Here is a 19,511-nt window from a genome sequence, read left to right on the forward strand (position 1 = left end):
TTTAAAATGATTATTCCGATATAGTTAGTTTTACCGTTTTAAAATTTTATATGAAATATTAGATTGACCTTTATGGAAATATTTTTGTAAACTCGACTCCACTTTGTTTTCAGGTTATGGACTATTCTAGAAATTGCAGCCAGCTATTTATAACTTCAGTTTGTACTCTTGTTTTTCATTCCTTTTCTCTCTTGTCCTCTTCCCTACCCTGTTAATGTTTCTTGTGTGATCTGCAGTGCTATCTGCACATCTAACTGTAGCTCTTGTTTTTCCTGTGCAACCTGTCATGGCTGTTATGTCATTTGGCTTGAGGAGAAATTTGAACATTGTAGAATTGTTCAGCTGAAATAAAGATTCTTGTTTCTCATAAGATATATTCTGAATTTTCTAGTTGTTACTAACCAACCATCAGGCTTTCTTCAGAAAAATGAGATGGTGTGAAAGTATATGGATTAAGAAAAAATTCAATCTCTACAATATTTCTAATAAAAGGTGTTTTCACCTTGTATACATTAGCCCTTGTACTCCTTTTGTCCTTTTGATCATCTTCTAGTTTATATTGTAGTGTTCAAGTCTTGCATCTGATGTGTGTTTACATTTTTTTATTTCCTTGACTGCTTATGCTTGTCTATAGTGTTCTTCCTCAAAATCTGGCCAGCTTGGTGCTTTTTGATGCATTGTGTTTCCTTTATTATCTCTGCTGTAGGAAGTGAAGGGCAAAGTTGTTGTTTGTTTGTTTGTTTTTTTTTTAAATAGTGGTGTTTCATTGACTTTTCAAAAGCATTACATAAACTTGTAAAATCTTTACTTAAATAGATAGATAAGGCCACTTGCAAAACCTTTACTTAGCTAAGGCATTTGCTACATTTAGTACTCCTCTGTATTCTCTATAATTAATTATAGGAGATACTGAGATAATGTTATTTACTTATCTTGAGCTATTGGAAAGTCAAGGTGATTGTGTTATATCTGTCATCCCTTCTGATTCAGACAGACATAGAGTTTGGTTTCCTGAATAATGCCTTTTAATGGACAAAAGCAAGGAATTTCTTTGTGCATTCCCTCCAATATCATTATTTCCGAAGGTCACCTGGAAATAAGACACAACAAGTTTTGAGTTTTTGAGTTTTGTTGATAGCTTGAACTGTTGATAGCTTTGAACTGAGTCCCTCCAGTTCTCCTCCTGGATCTTCCAGATCTTCTGCCTTAGAAGCAGGATCACATTCTCCATTTGAACTTGAAATTTCTGCAGTTGGCTGCCTGGACCATACTATATGAACACATTTTGACTTTGATTGCAGTATGTTTTTTTGAGAGACATGAATTCTACACAGCACAGTAAAGTACAGAACATACTTTATTTAGACAGCTCAGAATAAAATTGTTTAAGCATCTGCCCCTGGCTCTCTCCTGGAGTATTTACTATCGTAGTCCAGGTTGGCTTTTAAGTACAAAGTTTATTATTTGGCTATATCAGCTTATATATCTATTCAAAGATCTTCCTTCTTCAGACATCCACTGTCTGAAGCACCACATTCTTGGGATTTGAATTTACTACTTGACAAGTTGAGAGTACCACCTTTTGAATTTTGGGAAAGTGGCCAGTGTGCCTTCTCTGAAGACCTTTTTACTGATATAATTGTCAGCCATGAGAGTCAGTGAATTCCAAGACCTATTGGCTGACACTTCTTACAGTGTTCTTTAAGGATAAGATGTTCCTACACATCTGCTAAATTTCTGCCTAAAGCTCAGAAGATGATTTTTTTTTCATTTAAAGAAATCAGCTTGTCTGTATTTAATTCCACTATATTACACTGCAGAGGATAGGCTACACTATCCAGTTGTTGATAGGGCCCTGATCTACTAACTATATAAGGCAAGTCGTATGCAAGTCTCCTAGCTATTAATGATATACAGAGATAGCTTTTCCCTTTAGATTTATCAGCACTTGGAAAATATCAATGTGGCTCAGATTTTACATATAAGCCTGTTATGAACTTGCAGATGATATAGTAATGAAAGGCTTAAACTATATTTTTCTGAGTCAGAAGCACCTTACCTGAGAACTTTATATCCCAGTGGTGTGTAAGGCAGGTCTTTAGAGTTCTATGTGTATATTTTAGCAGCACTGCTTTCTTGATTTGACATTTTATTATAGATCTGATTTCTCGATAGCTTTCTACATGCCTTCCTCAAATCTTTAGAGTCTCTGGGATTTTTACTAAATAGAAAGGAACTGAGGCCATAACTGTTTATATGCAGTGACTTTGCACTCAGCATTTGGTTTCTTGCCATGGCAAGCGTGTGACCCATTTGTTGCCATCTCTAACAATTTTATCAAGTGTTTCGTTATACTTGGTATTTTTAATACAGCCTCAACTCCTGGAGGCAAATGGCTACATGAGAATCTCAGATTATTTTTTTAATGAAATTTCTGGCTCTAATTGCTATAGAAAAAACACTTGATTCATATTTTCAGGCTATCCTAGGGGCTCAGAAACTTGAAAGCAAATTAAAAGAACACCAACTGTATTATTTTTTAAAATCTCATGTTTGAACATTAGTGGTAGGCACTGTGGTGACCCCAATGGTTACTGTTTTACAAAGGGGTCCACCTTTGTTATGGGTACATGCACTCAGGAGTGGGGATTTCTACAGGCAAACTACCCAAGAACTAGAGATGCTGGAAATAACTTCTTTCCTCCTTCCCTGCAGGTTCATGTGTGCTCAGTTACCTAATCAGGTTCTGAAGAGCATCAGCATCATTGACAGTCCTGGCATTCTTTCAGGAGAGAAACAGCGCATCAGTAGAGGTGAGCTGAAGCAGTCAAAGTAACTAACATTTCTAGTGATCTGTTCTGTTCTTCTGGGAGGTTGGTCCGGCTAATCTCTCTTGAGGACCTACTCCAGTGGCATGGCAATGATACAGTTTCACTGTGTTGTGCGATACCTGTGTGTGGATTGTCTCTTTTTAGGCCTCTATGCTGAACAAATGTTGCAAAGTCTCACAATCAATATTTTGAGGTTAGGTGTAGAGATTGGGATTGGTGTTCCATTCATATCGAGTGGGGCAGGGGCTTTTGTTGTTTTGCCAAAACACTTGAATTTAAAAAAGAAAGAAAGAAAAAAGCATTGGTTGAATTTTCAGAGTCCATCAAACACAATCCCTTAGTGTATATAAAACTAAAGAAATGACCAACGAGAAATGTCAACTGGTTTTAACATCACACTGAATATTTGCTAAAATTGACAAATTCTCTGTTGTGCATGCGAACTGTGACATTTTTCAAAGGCTTTTAACTTGCCCAAATTTGGGCAGATTTTCAGAAGAAGAGTAAATGAGCAGTGTAGTTCCAGAAATTGGTTACATTTAGTATTGTAAACAATGCAGATTGTAATTATAGGCGAAGCTGGTAGCACTATCTGTCTTTAGGTTGCCCAATGCTTCCTATTATTAGACCGTGTTTTCAGTTGCTTATAACTTTGCTAAACCTTAACTGTTTGGGCTGAAATTTTCCATGCCCGATGTCTGCCTTATGCTAAATTATTTTGGAAAATTTCAGCCAAATGATTCAGCCATTTCAGAGAATAATGTGAGGAAAAAATATATAGTTTTGCCTGTGTTTAAAATTTGAGACCTGTTCTCTGAAATGCTCCATCACCCCCATGCTTTGGACCAGGCACTTGAAATTAAGCAGGGAAGTTGGCTTCTGTGTCAGGGATGAGCCTTTTGCTGCTGCTGTGAAAATCCATCCAAATTTGGCCAAGGTATAAGCTTTTGAAAAATGGCAGTTTGCACATGCTTGATAGAGACTGCATCAATTTTAGCAGCTAAAATCTCTGAAGTTTTTGTCCTACCTGAACATGCTCAAGCCTCTTACAGCTTCTAGTGCTGACCAGACTGAGCATGCACCTTCCCAGCTGAGTGACTGAGCATGCTTTATTCCCTCACAGCTCCTAGAGCTGACTGTATTGCGCTTGCGCCATCCCCACAGAGTGACTGAGCATGTTCCCTCCAGCCCAGGGTTATGGGGTGAAGCCAGACTTTCCCAGTAATGGTAGCTGTGGGATGGGGAGGATGGAGGGGGATCATTCATTGGAACTGATACCAGAGAGCAGGTCTCTCCTGTGGTCTCAGTGACTCTCCGGAGTCGGTGCCCAGGCAGCTTGGAAAAAGAAGCCATCTGATTAGAATGTAGAGGGGATGGAAAGGAGTAGATTGCAACAAGGAGTCTGGTGAGACAGACACTGGAGGGAGGGAAACTGGGGCTTGTTGGGCAAGAAGACTGAGAACCGGAGTGAGGAGAGGCTAGGAGTGATGGCAGCAGGCAGGGAGGAAAAGTAGATTAGGACTGGTTTTGCAAGGAGACTGGTATTGGGAGCCAGGAAAGGAACGGGAAGTGGTGAGGGAAACAGGAGGGTAGGCTGGGAGTCAGATAGCCGGTGGTGGGGAACACTGAGATGTGACAAGGAGCTGGGATATTGGAGGGTGTAGGGGGGGCTAGGACTAGTTGGGTAGAGACTAGGATTGAGAGACAGGAAGGGAGAGGAGGCTAGTACCGACTGTACAAGAAGATTGGAATTAGGAACCAGTGTGGAGGGGAACAGGCATGAGAGCAGAGGAAAGACAGATTTGGTGAGGAGCTGGGGTTCAGAGGGGACTGAAATTGGATGAGGATCACGGGGCAGGAGAGTAGGAGTAGGAGCCAGTGGGTGGGGAGAGGAGAGACAGATGGTACGAGGAGTGGGCTCCTCTGCTCCTTGGCTGGAGCCTCCACCACACATCCTTCCTCCTCAGCATCCCGCCCAGAATGAGCTGGGCTGCTTCCCTTTATACTGAAGCAGCAAGCATGCCCAGCAGAGGTGAGGGGGCGTGGCTGCTGCTGCCAGGAGTATTGGCTTAATCCCTTTGTCTGCAGTGCTGGGCAAGTACACCCCATCACAGTGTGTATTAAATGTGACCACCATGTCAGTTGTAAATGGCAGCTCTGTAATGTGTAATGTACTTTTGCTGTCCATTGATGAAAGATTGAAAATAGAGAACGAAGGACTTCATTGTGTAAAGCTCTGTGTGTTTAAAAATAATTCTCTCTTCCTTAATAATATGAATCACACTGTAATTTCTTGAGGACAGCCTAATATCTGATAGCCATAGAAATGGAAGTGTAGTTTCTGGTGCACATGGCATTGTCAGAGGAGAAGATTTATTTCTGTTCCTAAATTTTAAATAACTAATTGCAGAAAATATTAACTTTGTGTTATTACACAGGTCAGGTATTTTTTCAGTGTGGCTTTGGTCTTATGGCCTCTGAATTTGACTGGAAGCTAATCTACATAAGTGTTTATGGTTTCCCCTACCTTGTTCTGGGCTTGAATATATCTGCTGCTTCCCCTTTCCTCCCAGTCCACCCACATGTGACTGTTACTGCAGTGCATTACCTCTGATCTGGAGGGGGATGTACAAATCCCTTTGGAGCTGCAGCTGGTGACTACTATATTGATCAGCCAGTGGAGAGCAATGGCATGAGCACCTTCTCTCTGGAGCCCAAACCCACAGCAGACACAAAGACTGAGCACTATCGTTCCAGACAATAACGTTAGTTCTTCATGCTTGCACAGTGCCTTCCAGCTAAGGATTTCAAAGTGCATGAAAAATATTAATGAATTAAGCCTCAAAACATCCTGTGATGTAGATAAGTGTATCCATTTCACAAATGGATAAACAAATGGTGTTAACACAGCTAAGTATCTTGTCGAAAGTGAGTCTGTGATAGAATCAGGAATGAAACCAGATCTCCTAACTTCCAGTTCTGTGCTTTCACCACAAGCTCATTCTTCCCCATCCTTACACCATCACACACATAAAACTAATTCATCATACTAACCAGCCAGTGATAAGATCAACAGTTTATGTGATAAAAATCAAACCATCGTCCAAGATCTTCCCACTTATTCAGTTCATTAAGTTTTATGGGAGATGTGTAATGTTTCATTCCAGTGTTAAGTCTCATTAGTACAGGACCACCAAATAGCCTTTTGTTTATTGCCAAAATAGGCATAAGGGGTCACTGCTGTCTGGAGTGCCTCTGGGCCTGTTAGCTAATGGTGTAGCTGTTGCTTTACTGTCCTAAACTCCATCTCTTGATGTGGGCACTCCACCATTTCCTAGTTATTGATCAGTTAACCTGCCATGTCTATGTGCAGGTTCTTTCATCTAAGCTGATGCCATCTGGTCATAATCTTAAAACGTTTTCCATTCCTTTTAAGTGCTTTTACCTGGTTTGCGGTCCACTTCATGGTTGATTTTAAAAATAGTTTAGAAATGTGTTAAATAACCATATATAAATGCTGCTATGTACTAGACTAGAATATGGTTCTGCGGAACACTAGTTAGCTTTAGCCAGTTTAATTGTAATGTGAACAGGACTTTGTTCTACAGCAAGCCTCCAATGTAAATGCAGCCTAAGATTGGCAGGGCATCTACTCTTAAACAAGGAATGAAGAATTGGGATTTTGGTGTAGATGCGCACTCTGACAAATTCAGGTGTGTGCAAATGAGTAAATAATCCTGTGACATGTTCATATGGCTATGCAAATATACTGTGCTCACCCACGTGTATTCAAAGAACTGAACGTTCAGATACATGCCCCAGTGTGACATAATGACTGCTCAGTCAATTCAAATACAGATGCTGTTGGGTGTACTTTGACTATTGTATTGTCAAACATTATGTAAATACTGGGTTTTGTGGAGAACTGACCTGTGAATCTGTGCAGTGCAAGCTTCTCTGAACTGTTTCTTGAAGGAGAAGCATGAACAATAACCTTCTTGTGAAAATAGGTTAACTTAACACATTTTAAACCATATAAACTTGTTAAATGATTTTCTAAATCTATTGTGTACTAGTGTGAATAGGATTTAAGACTCCAGGTTACTCATGAACGTGTATCTAAAATGTCTTAACAAAGAGATTGCACCTTGTGGAATATGGAGACTGGCCTCTGGCAATATGAATTTAGTTGTAGCCTCCCAAGGCATGACTCCTAACATTTCTTCTTTCCAATAATTAATGAAGGCTTATCTGGTACATTAGTTGTGTGCAAGTTAAAGCTGCTGAGTGGCTTTACCCTTGAATCTGGCTTTGTATTTTAAAACCATTAAGAGCTACGCCCTCCACTAGCAAAAGTAAGCTCTGCCCCTGCTGATTGCACCTGAACAGGAAGCCTTCACTGCAATGTAAGACCAGGGTTAGCAGAACTGGAGTTAGCAGATCCTGGGTTTGTTAACCTAAGGCTTGAGCATCTGCACTCATTTGTAATCCCAGGTTAGGACTTCTTGAACCCTGGGTCCCACCCTGGAGCTCCAGCATCTGCATTGCATTATGCATTATTATTACCTGGTTACTTAGTCTGGCCTTGAGTGTAGAGCTAGATGACATATGCCTGTCCCTTTCAGTCCTACACTTCTAGGAGTCTATACAGACCCAAGCCTAACCATCCACTTCCTAGTGCCCTCCCAAAATGTGGCTGCTGTAGCCCTTTGTTCGTGGTGCAGTGTGGGGAAATTTGACAATCCACCAAACTTGACTGCCCAGAGGAGAAAGAAAGATGGCCTGTGGGACTGTGGCATACTGTTGTTGGGACTCCAAGAACATAAGTCCAGTGGATCTGCGGAAACACTGCAAAGCAATAGGGCTTGAACCCTGAATCCCTGCTGGACTCCGGCTCAGAACCTCCACCTTTGTGGGGTTCTGGCACCTTAGGTCTGAGTCCTGGGATAGTGCGATCTGTGTGTACTCGGAAGCGGGGTTAGGCTTGAGTCTGAGTTCGAGCCCTGGAATTGTATGCTGCATTATAGACATACCCTTTGTTTCTACTATAGTAGCAGCAGGAGGCAGCCAAGCTGCTGAGATCTTCAGAGGAGAACGAGCAGTGGACTCTTCAGACAGTCTAGGGAAGGGGGCAGAACTGTGTATCTTTACTACCCAAAGACCAGCAGTAATGGAAGGAAATTACTAATAGAACAGAAACCCATGTTCTTTTCCGCTCTCATCATGTGAATATCAACTGGCAGTGGCAGAGTAAAGCCATACTGGAGTGGGAGTGCTATCAGAGCAGGGGATTCTTCATCCCTGGAGCTAGGGGAGACAGGAATCTGTGGTCCCTTCCCCTCTGGTTAATGGTGTGTGTGTGTGTGTGTGTGTGTGTGTGTGTGTGTATATATGTATATGTATATATGCATGAAAGGGACCATCTCCTTCCCCATCAAAGAAAAGTTCCTTCAAAAACAAAATAAATAAAAACTCATTTTGGGCCATAACTATGTCTGATGCCCATTTTTTTCCTGCAAAATGAGAACAGCACCCTTGTATCTCACCAGCTGCTTCTAACTAAAATTAGATGCCAGTTCATCTGTAGGAACTGCCATTTCCTTTTGTTTCTGAGCTGATTGCTGACTTACTTGTACTTAGTAGCTCACAATCTGTTTGCATGATGGTAAATCTCCTAACCCTAGTGCTGTTTCTTTGGAAGAGTTGCTTTTCATGCTATTTCAAAACTTCAGATTTCAACAACTTTTTAACTTTCAGTTTCTTCCTACCTTTCCTTTTTTAAGCTTTTTTTCTTCTGAAACCTGGATTTCCCCCCCCCCCCCCCCCCCCCCCCCCAAAAAAAAAAAAAAAAAAGTAAATTAACTAGATGGGGGAAATATTGCACAGGTCCAGATTGCTAAGTGAAATTTAGTACCATCTGATGGCTAGTCTGAGCCCTCTCCCCACTGTCCACATCATAAAATTACCATCATTATTGACACTCACATTAGCAATCACCTGAGTGCTTCAATTACCTTTCTGAAAGAAAAATTTGGTCACCTTCTGACAACTTGGTGAGCAGGTGTGTGTGTGTGTGTGTGTGTGTGTGTGTGTGTGTGTGTGTGTGTGTGTGTGTGTGTGTGTGTGTGTGTGTGTGTGTAAGGTAATCCATTCTTTACTTTCAGAACCTAGAGTTAAAGATTTCACTTTTTTTTTTCTCTATGAAGCAATTGTTGAATGGTTTAACTATTAACTATCATTTTACATGTGCAAACATAATTGCAAGAAAGACTTGACAGGTATTACTAACTTACCGGGAATATGTAAAATGAATCCCTTGCTAACTGATTAAAATCCAGTGTAGAAACTGGATAATTTAAAATGGAAGCTTTTAAGCTTTCTTCTGTATTAATAAACCCAACTAAGTGACTGAATAACTACCTATCAATATATTTTATTAAAAGCTTTAGAAAATTTGACCAGGACAACTTTGAAAAGGGACAAAAGTTTACATTTATTTTTTCTAGCTTAGGTTCTGTGCACTTTTCAAAGCTGGCTTTATTTGAAAACACCATTGTCCTGCCATTATAAACAAGCAGATATTCAATAAACTTTTTTATGCTGTCTAGCATGTATGAAAACCTCTCATTAAACTTGCAGGAGATTTCAAGCAGTGCGTGTAAATACGTAGTCATATGATGTGTGGGAGGAAGTGCGTATGGTATGGGCACCTTGTCATATGTGAGGAGGTTCTGTGGGAACACAAGGTGTGATATTTGCCAAACTGTTTCAGAATGTTATGTGTTGCCAGGATCTGAAAAGAAAACAAGTGGAAGGGGAGGAATAAGGTGGGGCACCTGGAAAAGCTTCCATTTATATTAAAACAAAACAAAAAGGCAGCTCTTCCTGGATTACTTCAACAGTTGAGCTTTTACATTCACATGAAATGACGGTGGAAGCATAGTTTTAAAAAAAAATCTTGGCTGCCTGATACTGGTGAACCATGAGGTATATGTAAAATTAGTGTCTTCCCTATGTCTCCAGCAGTCTCTGACAAAACAATGGCTTTTTTTGCTGCTCTAGTATTCAGAGATCAACCCTTGATGTTTAACAACTGTAAGCATTAATATATATACGGGTGGGTGGGTGGAGGAGGAAATAGCTTCCTCCATCACATGTTAGTTTCACTGGGATTCAATTGGATATTTAAGGCACCAAGGGTTTTAGAAAGAGTGTGCAGAGAAGGAGGGAGGCAGGAAATTGGCTATTTTGCATTTTGAAATGTCGTCAGCCCTAAAAAATACCCAAACTTTCATCTCTAGTTCTGCTCAAGAAAAAATAGATTTGGAGTAAATGAAAGATGCAAATAATTGCAATGAATTATAGCATATAATATATACAGTAGAACCTCAAAAATACGAACACCTCGGGAATGGAGGTTGTTTGTAACTCTGAAATGTTCGTAACTCTGAACAAAACATTATGGTATGATACGCTGCAGTCAGTGTCTTCCAGCTGAGCCTGGGAGAGATCTCTACGAAGATGGCAGCACTGCCTGGTTTACAAGCAACTACCTGCCCTATTCCTGTTTCTTGCCTTTGGGCTGAACTAAGGGGGGCTTGCCCACCACCTTTGGCACTACAAGCCCCAGCCCTCAGCTGCCTCTCCCCCGGGCTTGCCTTAATCAGTGCACTGCTTGCCATGCTCCAGAGGTAGCACGTGGCAGGAGGCTGGTGCCAGCCCGCTGCCAGTACCCCTCCCTCCCCTGCCTCTTGCACTCCCAGAGGTGCTGGCAGGATCCAGGAGTACAGCCACAGGCAAAGCTTGGGCCGCATCGGTGCACAGTCTGTGGCCCTTTAAAACTCCTCCAGCATGTAGCTGTATCCCACTCCAGCTCCAGGCCAGGCTTTGGCTGCAACCCTCAGACTTCAGCAAGGAGCTTTCTTTCCCAGCTCTGGAGCAGAGGGGTGGTGGTGGTGAAAACAGCTTCCCCGTCCCGGTGGGGTGGGGTGGGAAGGTGTGAAACAGCACCCTTGGCTTACAGGAACAGCGCAGACCCCGGACTGTTTCTGCTCTGCATGCTGACCTTGCAATACAGGCGTAGTATTTGCTTTCTCCCAAACTCTACCATGTTGCATACCACCAACATAAAACACCACCACCTGTAGTACCACCACTAATTTTTTATAAACAGACTATGTATGAAAACCATCTTAAAAACCTAAGTGTTGTTAAAACACGTATCAATAACATAGCTATGTATATATTGTGTTAATAAATTCATTATAAACTTACCCCACCTGAGATTTGCTGCTTGGGGGCGAGGCCAGTGCTGGAGCGGCTCCTGGCCAGCTGCTGTGGCTCCAGAGGGGAGGAGGGCAGAACAGTCAGGCCACCCTGGGTGCTGGGGGCCGTTGCACTCTGCTCCTGCACAGCTGAGTGCCACTGGAGACTCTGCAGCCGGCCCCCCACAGCAGCAGGTGGACACGTACCATTGGGAGGTGGCCTGTGTACCACCGGTGGTATGTGTGCCACAGTTTGGGATCCTCTGCTCTTCCCCAACTGAGTCACTTCCTGGTTTTTATAATTACTTGATCCCTTGCTGGGAGGTAAAAAATCTGTCGCAGGTGAGGCTGGGCCAGCCACCCTGGGATACCCATCCTATATGTACATAGGATGTAAAATATACTTCAAAGCATGCTACATCTTATGATGCCTTGCTATGCATCTGCTTCAAGGGACTTTGGCTTGAATTATGGGATGTGTCCTGTGCCTGCATATTGTGGCAAAGGCTGGAGCAACTGCTCTTTGTGGACATACTACAGTGATTCACATAAACCAGGATAGTTAATTTGGCCCCAGTGAAACATCAGAGAAATAAAAAGTACCAGAGATATCAGGCTGAAATGTTTAACCATGGATCAGGTTTCTAGTATGCCTATACGAAAATTGTTTAACTGCTAGATATGATCAGAAAATGGGGAAATTTATTTTCATTGGAAAAACTGAAAGGCGAAATGTTTTTGACCAAAAACTCAAAAAGGTGACGTTTTCAGGAGGAAGAAGACACTTTCCACCAATGTTCATTTAGTTCAATACTCAATTTCTGTTGAACAGTTTTGATGGAAAATTTTGAACCAACCCTTTAACAGCAGGAATTGGTTCACTTAGTCAACTCCGCAAAACTTAAATTTTATTAAAAATGGCAGTTTTAAATTCCAGTTTGCATCATTATTAAGTTATGTATTTTATCCCAACCAATGTTTTTCTTCTAAACTAATGAAAATCCAAACCAAATTGCTACATGTTTCAGAGTAGGATAGGTGATATATATATATTTCACATTTTTGGGTAGTAGTATGATCTGTTTAATCCAGTGGTGGTTCTCCCTCTCACATCCTGCTTTTACTTTTCAGACAGAAAACTGATGTGCAGATTGAAGTGTTTTGTGTGTTATTTGTTTTTCCTCACTATAATTTTATTAAAGAACATTGATAACTAATTCAAACTTTTTTGTTTAAATGTTACACCTTAGGGCAACAAGAATTTTCTGCTGGATTTGTCTTGTTCACGTTCTTTTTTTTTCTATTGGCTCTTGTTCTGCTCCTTCTGAACTGCTCTTAAGAAAGAGAGAGACTGAGTAACCAGGGAAGGGATTGGATTTTGTAATCCTTTTAATAGGAGGTGTAGTATTTGCTTTTTTTTTTTTTTTTTTTAAACTGATTAATGAATCTGACCTGAATCTGCTTTGAGCTCAGTAAAGGTTTCTTAGTAAAGTCCTGCCATTTTATTTTGGCACGAGTGTGCTGGATTTGTAATGGAGTTAGATTTGAGGGCAAAAATTGGGAAGATTTTAAGTACTATACTTACAGCTTCTACTTTTTTGTTTCATATACTATATACTTGTCAAATTTAAGGACTTCGTGGTTTAAATAAAAGACTTAAGGCCAACCTCTGCCCTCTGTTAAGAAGTCTGCACTGGTGCAACTACTATGTGCTTTATGGCAGAATTTGGCACTCAAATGTTTTCATGTATATCTTTGGGTTCCTAGACACTACCTCTACCCTATCCAGTTTCCTATTGGAAAGCATTGAAGGGTTGACAGCTTACAGCAGGCATTATAGCTGCTAATGATTCAGTGAACTTATTTTTCTTGTGATCATTTACTGAAGTTTTTAACAACTTGCACACAGCTTCAGCTATGATGGGGATGTGAATTTTCCTGACTAAGGAGGCATTATTACAGGAACAATTACATTATTTTAGAATGGGTACCCCATGCTCACCTTTGTGTTACCTGCTTCATAGAGATAAGAAATTGGTAATATGGAGAACAGGGGACAATAACACAGAGTAAAAAGATATGGATATTTTGCTTGTATTTACAGAAGGGATATGTAATGCTTGGATGATGACTGGATTCATAAGTAAATGTAAAAGGACCTTCAATACTGTGAAATGTCTGAAGGTGTAAAATTAGAGTTTAATAGTTAGCTTTCTACATTGCCAATGATTAAAGAGGAATGCTGTTGAATGTAGAATTCTGGGTTCTGTTCAGGTTTCCTCACCACTATCCTTGCATTCTGACTATCCTTCAGAGTAAGTTTTCCATTTAAAGGATGGAAAACTGATTTCAAGTTCACTTGCTTCTCATTCAACCAAGATGAATCACTCAGACCAAACCCAGTGCCACATCACAAACTGATTACTCTTTCTGTAGACTGTGTGTGTCATTCCTGGAGGAGGAGTTCCTGAAGTACTGTTTGTCATATGATAGTGAGTTGGGTTGTTGCCAGGCCATCAACAGGAGTTGTAACCTGTGCAAGCAGACTTTTAAAATAGTTTTTGCTTAAAACTTCCTTTTATTCTGTGTCCCAGATAGCCTTAACGATCACCATTCATTTTTCTTTACTGTAACCTACCCCGTCCTTACAGCCACCATCAAAATGGGTAAAATTCTTGTGAATTGGACTCCTTAATGCGCTATGGAGTATTACAGTGCAGTTCTTCATTCCTAGAGTGTACCTAGCCTGCTGCCAACCAAGGACTGAGAGTCTAGGGTTAGGAGAATTTAGAAGTCAAATCTTTCTCACACTGCTACTGCTGGATTACAAGTCAGTGTTTTAAACAATCCTTAATAAAGAGTTATCAATTTAGTGACCTCAATGGTGTATTCTCTCTCTTCAGGCTATGACTTCTGCCAGGTCCTCCAGTGGTTTGCTGAGCGGGTCGACCGCATCATCCTCCTCTTCGATGCCCATAAACTGGATATTTCTGATGAGTTCTCAGAGGCTATTCAATCATTCCGAGGCCAAGATGACAAGATTCGAGTGGTGCTGAACAAGGCTGACCAGGTGGACACCCAACAGTTGATGAGGGTCTATGGTGCACTCATGTGGTCCCTAGGAAAGGTGATTAACACTCCAGAGGTGTTGCGAGTCTACATCGGTTCTTTTTGGTCCCAGCCTCTTCAAAACACTGAGAACCGAAGGCTCTTTGAGGTGGAAGCCCAGGATCTCTTCCAAGACATTCAGAGTCTCCCACAGAAGGCAGCTGTGAGGAAACTCAATGATCTTATCAAGAGGGCAAGACTTGCAAAGGTATGATAGAAATAGAACCAACTTCATTGTCAATGACCAATCCCTTCTACATTTGTTTAATTCATTCTTACTCTCTCCTCCCACCTCTTTCCCTCCCTACCCAGAAACAAAGTATGTTCTAGAAAATAGAGTCAATTAGCAAAGTTAAAGGAAAAGTTATTATTAAATTATATGTTGGAGATGGACAGTAATGTGGTGAACCAATCCGTGGATCTTCTGGAGGCACATAGAAGGAAGAGTACAGGGGGTTTTTTTGGATGTCTCTCTTTCTGTCTTTTGAAGGAGGACTTAAAATCTTCTAGAATACTTCCTCTCTCTAGTTAGGAGAACTTTACACTGCTAAGATGACTAAGGGGGGAACATGATAGAGCGCTATAAAATCATGAATGGTGTCGAGAAGGTGAATAGGAAGTGTTGTTTACTCCTTCACATAACACAAGAACTAGGGGTCACTCAATGAAATTAATAGGCAACAGGTTTAAAACAAAAGGAAGTACTTCTCCACACAATGCACAGTCAGCTTGTGGAACTTGTTGCCATGGGATGTTGTGAAAGCCAAAAGTATAACTGTTCAAAAAAGAATTAGACAAGTTCATGGAGGATAGGTCCATCAATTAGCCAAAATGGTGAGGGACACAACTCCATGCTGCAGGTGTCCCTAAACCTCCAGTGGCCAGAAGCATTTGATACTGCCCACTGTCAGAGACAGGATACTGGGCTAGGTGTACCATTGGTCTGACCCAGTAGGGCCCTTAGGGGCCTTTGTATGTACTTCCTGGAGCTCATCAACAGCTGCTAGCCAGAGCAGCTGGTGACTGAGCAAAACAAGATGCCCCATTCAGCAAAGTGCCAAGTGTACTACTTTCACAGTACTTGCGGTTCCTGGACCAAAGATCAGTTCATACAGAGACACTTATTTCAGCACACAGCACTGGTACTAGATCATGGCCAACCAATATACTGTCATTGGAAGGTAACCTCCTTCAGCAACATTTATTTTGATTTTTTTAAACCAATTATGCTTAGTATAAAAATATATTTATATATACAAACACACATCTATTAAAAGGAGTATTGCAGCCATATTGAAACGTAAAAACATTCATTTACTTAACAGAATTGCCTGTACATCACTATTGTGCAAGCCAACCCAACAATAAAAGTAATATGCCTGGATTAAACCTGTTTTATTCCCAATTTATCTCCCACATACTCAGCTAAAAGTGGGCTTCACATCATTTCCAGAAGAAATCCTAGTCTCTGACAGACTAAAGAGAAAGTGAGTTCTAAGAGGTCCTTTCAGGGCAAATGCCCTGCTAACATCATCCCATGTTTTAAACTATGTTTAAAATATGTTTAAACTATGTTTCAAACTATGGAAAATAGTATTTGCATGTGCTAATCAGCTAACTGCTCCCTGCAATAGCTACCTGAATTTTGTCCATATATCTAGGCTTGGCAGTATTTGATTTTTATTTCTGTATTACTTTGATGGATAATATCAATGTTTATTCTTTGGCATTTTTTTATTTTTATCAATTTATATTTTCACAATTGTGCCAAAGTACAGTGAAATGGTCATTTACCAGTAAAAATCAAATCTTTCTAAGATGACACACGTCCCTGTTTGCCTGAGTAAATACATGGATTTTGTGCATGCAAACAGTTGTATGTGAGAATGTTGTGGCTGTAATTAAGATTGGCTATTGAAGATGTGTACTTCATTTTTGGGTAGCCCTCACATTATCCTTTAAACTAGCATCTTGTTTGTAAAACTCTTGGAATCCTCACCAGATTGCTTGTTTATCATTTTAAAAGCTTTCTGATTATTACTTACATTAATCTTAATAATCCCTACTTAATGACGCTAGCTTCTGCTGTCCTTTCCTGCCTAGGCCCAACCTGGATAAGCTTCAATTGCTATGTCTTAAATGGTTTCCTCTAAATATTTCCTTCGCTTCCTTAGTAGACTTCCTTTATTGTATAGTATTAAAACTCCAGATAGTGTAGTAGCAAAAGTACTCTGATATTCCATTCTTTTGCAAAACCCTAAGGATTGTTGAATAATCAGCACCTTTCCTTTTCTAAGTCTCAGCAGTCAAAAATTAGAAAAAGATTTTTGCTGAAAAATGGGAAGGAAGAAAAATCAAATAACTTTGAAGCTATTGCAGTGGAAATTTGCTATTTACTAAGGATTTCTGTGACACAAATGCAGATGATTTTAGGGCTTGTCTGCATGGGAAAGTTATACTGGTGTAAGCTAAGATGTGAGTTTGAACCAATAATATAGTTATACTGGTATAACACTCTGTGTGGACATTCTTACTACAGTATCTGAGGGCCTGTTTTCAGTTTGTCACTTGGGAAACTAAACCAAAAAAAAGCCACTCTTACAATGTCCCATGTGGAGATTTAAGCCAGTTTAACTATATAGTTTGGCTGCACTGGTAATATTTTCCTGTGTAGGCAAGCCCTTAGTGAAATGAGTTGGTGGTGTAGAAAATTGGGGGCTAGGACTACTGATACTGCCTGGAATATTTTTTTTGGGGGGGTGAGGGGGGCGGGGGACGACTCTTTAGAAACAATGGTCAATCATTATTTAAAATTCCATTTTGATATCATGTTTCTACTAATACTTGTTTCTTAAAGCTAATCTGTCCTTCTTGCTGTTCTCATCTGATTTCATAAATCTTATTGGCATTCTAATCCTTTCCAATTAATCTTTTCTAATTGATTGTGATAACTGAGAAGAAGCATAAGGAGCAGATGTCTCTTAAGCAACAGAAATCCTGTTTAAATACAAAATAAAAATGGATAAAGTTGAATTTTTTTAAGTGAAATTAGTGTTCATTGAATGTATTGAATTGGCAGCCACAGAAAGGGAAGCCAGCTGCTTATCCATAGAGCAGGCAGCAGCAGTGTAACCCTCTCTGTGCTGTCCCAATAATACGTCTCAGTCCTAACTGATCTTAAAATAGATGTCATTCCAAAACGCATATCTTATACAGAGCTGCACACTCTTCTTTGGACAAAATCATTGTGAAGTATTTTGTCTTGGCCCATTTCTCCACACCCCCTCAGCACATTCCCAGTCTGCCCTGAAACTTGTACCACATCCAAAAATAAACCAAGTACATTCCCAACTCTCTGTCAAGTTCTGGGTCTCACCATTCCACTTCTAGTGCCACTTCTAGTGCCACGAGGCTGTTAGGCATTAGATATAAAATATTTTGAAGATGGAAAATGTTCTTATCTTACAAAACACATGATATTTATTGTTACCAGATTTGCCCATCACCTTGGGGTATGCTTATTTATTAGGGTTACCTTCCTGGAAGGGGTGTGTGATTCTAGGGGTGGGATCCCAGCGGTGTGATTCTACAAATGTACTGCTTGTGTTACCTGTGCGTTCATAGGGCTACAAGCCCCCATTCTCCACCAATTTGTTACCAGATTTGCCCTTCACCTTGGGGTATGCTCATTTATTATGGTTATCTTCCTGGAAAGGGGTGTGATTCTAGGGGTGGGATCCTAGGGGTGTGATTCTACTAATGTACTGCTTGTGTTACCTGTGTGTTCATAGGGCTACAAGCCCCCTCTCAATGGAGCTATCCTGCAGGACCTAAGGTTTTCAGGGCTGGGTTCCTCCAGCACCGGATTTAAATAACCCAACCCCCCCCCCCCCCCCCCCCCCCCCCACACACACACACACACATTTTAGATTAACTGAGTGCGTCTGAGCAGACTGGGCTATCAGCACTGTCAGCTGACCCCTTATATGTCCCTGAACTCAGCAGGCTGAATGACACCACACTCTCAGTGGCTACCCTTATATGCCCCTTTGCAAGGCACCAGAATAGAGCAGGCTGGGTCCAAACAGCACCTTTTTGGCTACTCCCCTTAATTGCCTCTTGGATTCAATCAGGCTGGGTCAAACAGCACTTGAGCTGCACCCTCATTTGTCCCTGGACCCCAGAGGCTAGGCAGAGTAGCACTTCCTGGCTGTCCCCTTCATATGCCCCTTTACACCACAATTGTTCTAGCAGTAACCCCCTTGATGAGCAAACCCCATAGGATTTTTGGGCACTCCAGAGATCTTTGGCTTAGGTAAGAGAAGCGTTACTACAGAGCAAGATAGGGACCAAAGACACAAAGTAATAAAATAAAGTTTGGAGGGAGAGAGAGAGAGAGAGAAAGTGGCAACCAGCTTGATTATAACAGTTATTTTATTGCTAGGTATATAAAACTTATGATACTAATAGTAATACCATACAAGGAGAGAAAAACAATCAAAACTTACCGTACTACACAATTACAGTTGGGGGTATTGGAGAAAGTTATCCCAGGTTTGATTACAAAAGTAGAAAGTTATACCTGGACTAAGAGAGCGAGAGAGGGAGAGAGACAAGTTGTGTTGGGGGAAGAAGGCGGGGGGGTTGATCTCACCACTCCATGTAGTTCAGAGGTTTCCAGGAACAGGCTTGTCAGTTCAGGGACTGGAGGGCTTTGAGTCTGGCAGAGCCCCCAACACGATCAGTCAGGAAGAGAAGACAGGTTACAGTGGAACTGATGCAGAGTTTGGATCCAAGCATCAGAACAGAGGTTTGAGCTTTGATAGGGGATTTGTAGATGCCAGGTTTGTTTATGGATAAACAATGTCTGGACAAAAGAAGCTGATCATTCCTGGAAGGGTGTCTTTTCTTGAGAGAGGGTTCACAATGCAACCAGGTTTCAGTGTTTTGCATACCAATAACTAGAATGGTCTGATAACTGCGTAGCTGGATGTGTACAGGTGTGAGTTCATTTACATTGAAAGCAGAGATATCCCAACATGCAGTGCTTCCCTGCTTCAGCAATCCCAGAGTTCAGTGCGTGTTCCATCTTCGATGTAGATGAGGCTTCTGTTCTCCATTCATGTGCTAACGGAGATGCTTATGAGGCACGGGGAGTTGTCTCACTCTTGATGGGAGGATTTCAGTTGTGTCTCCTGCCTTTTCATATTGAGAATGTCTTTGGTTTCTGGTTCAAGCAGCCTTTGGTTTCTGGTTCAAGCATGGGCCGGGGGCGGGGTGGGTAATTCAGGTGAGCCAGAGAGAGAGA

The 19,511-nt window shown here is 41.1% G+C and overlaps 1 protein-coding gene across 1 annotated transcript in view; it reads left to right on the forward strand.

Moving 5' to 3' along the window:
* Positions 1 to 19,511, forward strand: part of EHD4 (EH domain containing 4) — a 50,697-nt gene that overhangs the window by 15,356 nt on the left and 15,830 nt on the right. Inside the window, exons 3-4 of the mRNA XM_067557930.1 lie at positions 2,716 to 2,813; positions 13,999 to 14,411. Coding sequence (XP_067414031.1) covers positions 2,716 to 2,813; positions 13,999 to 14,411 — 511 coding nt within the window. The remainder of the gene's footprint in view (positions 1 to 2,715; positions 2,814 to 13,998; positions 14,412 to 19,511) is intronic.

The sequence above is a fragment of the Emydura macquarii genome, unplaced genomic scaffold (assembly GCF_026122565.2).
Source record: "Emydura macquarii macquarii isolate MOO-44397 ecotype Brisbane River unplaced genomic scaffold, CSIRO-AGI_Emac_v2 contig_1876, whole genome shotgun sequence".
Taxonomy (NCBI): Eukaryota; Metazoa; Chordata; order Testudines; family Chelidae; genus Emydura; species Emydura macquarii.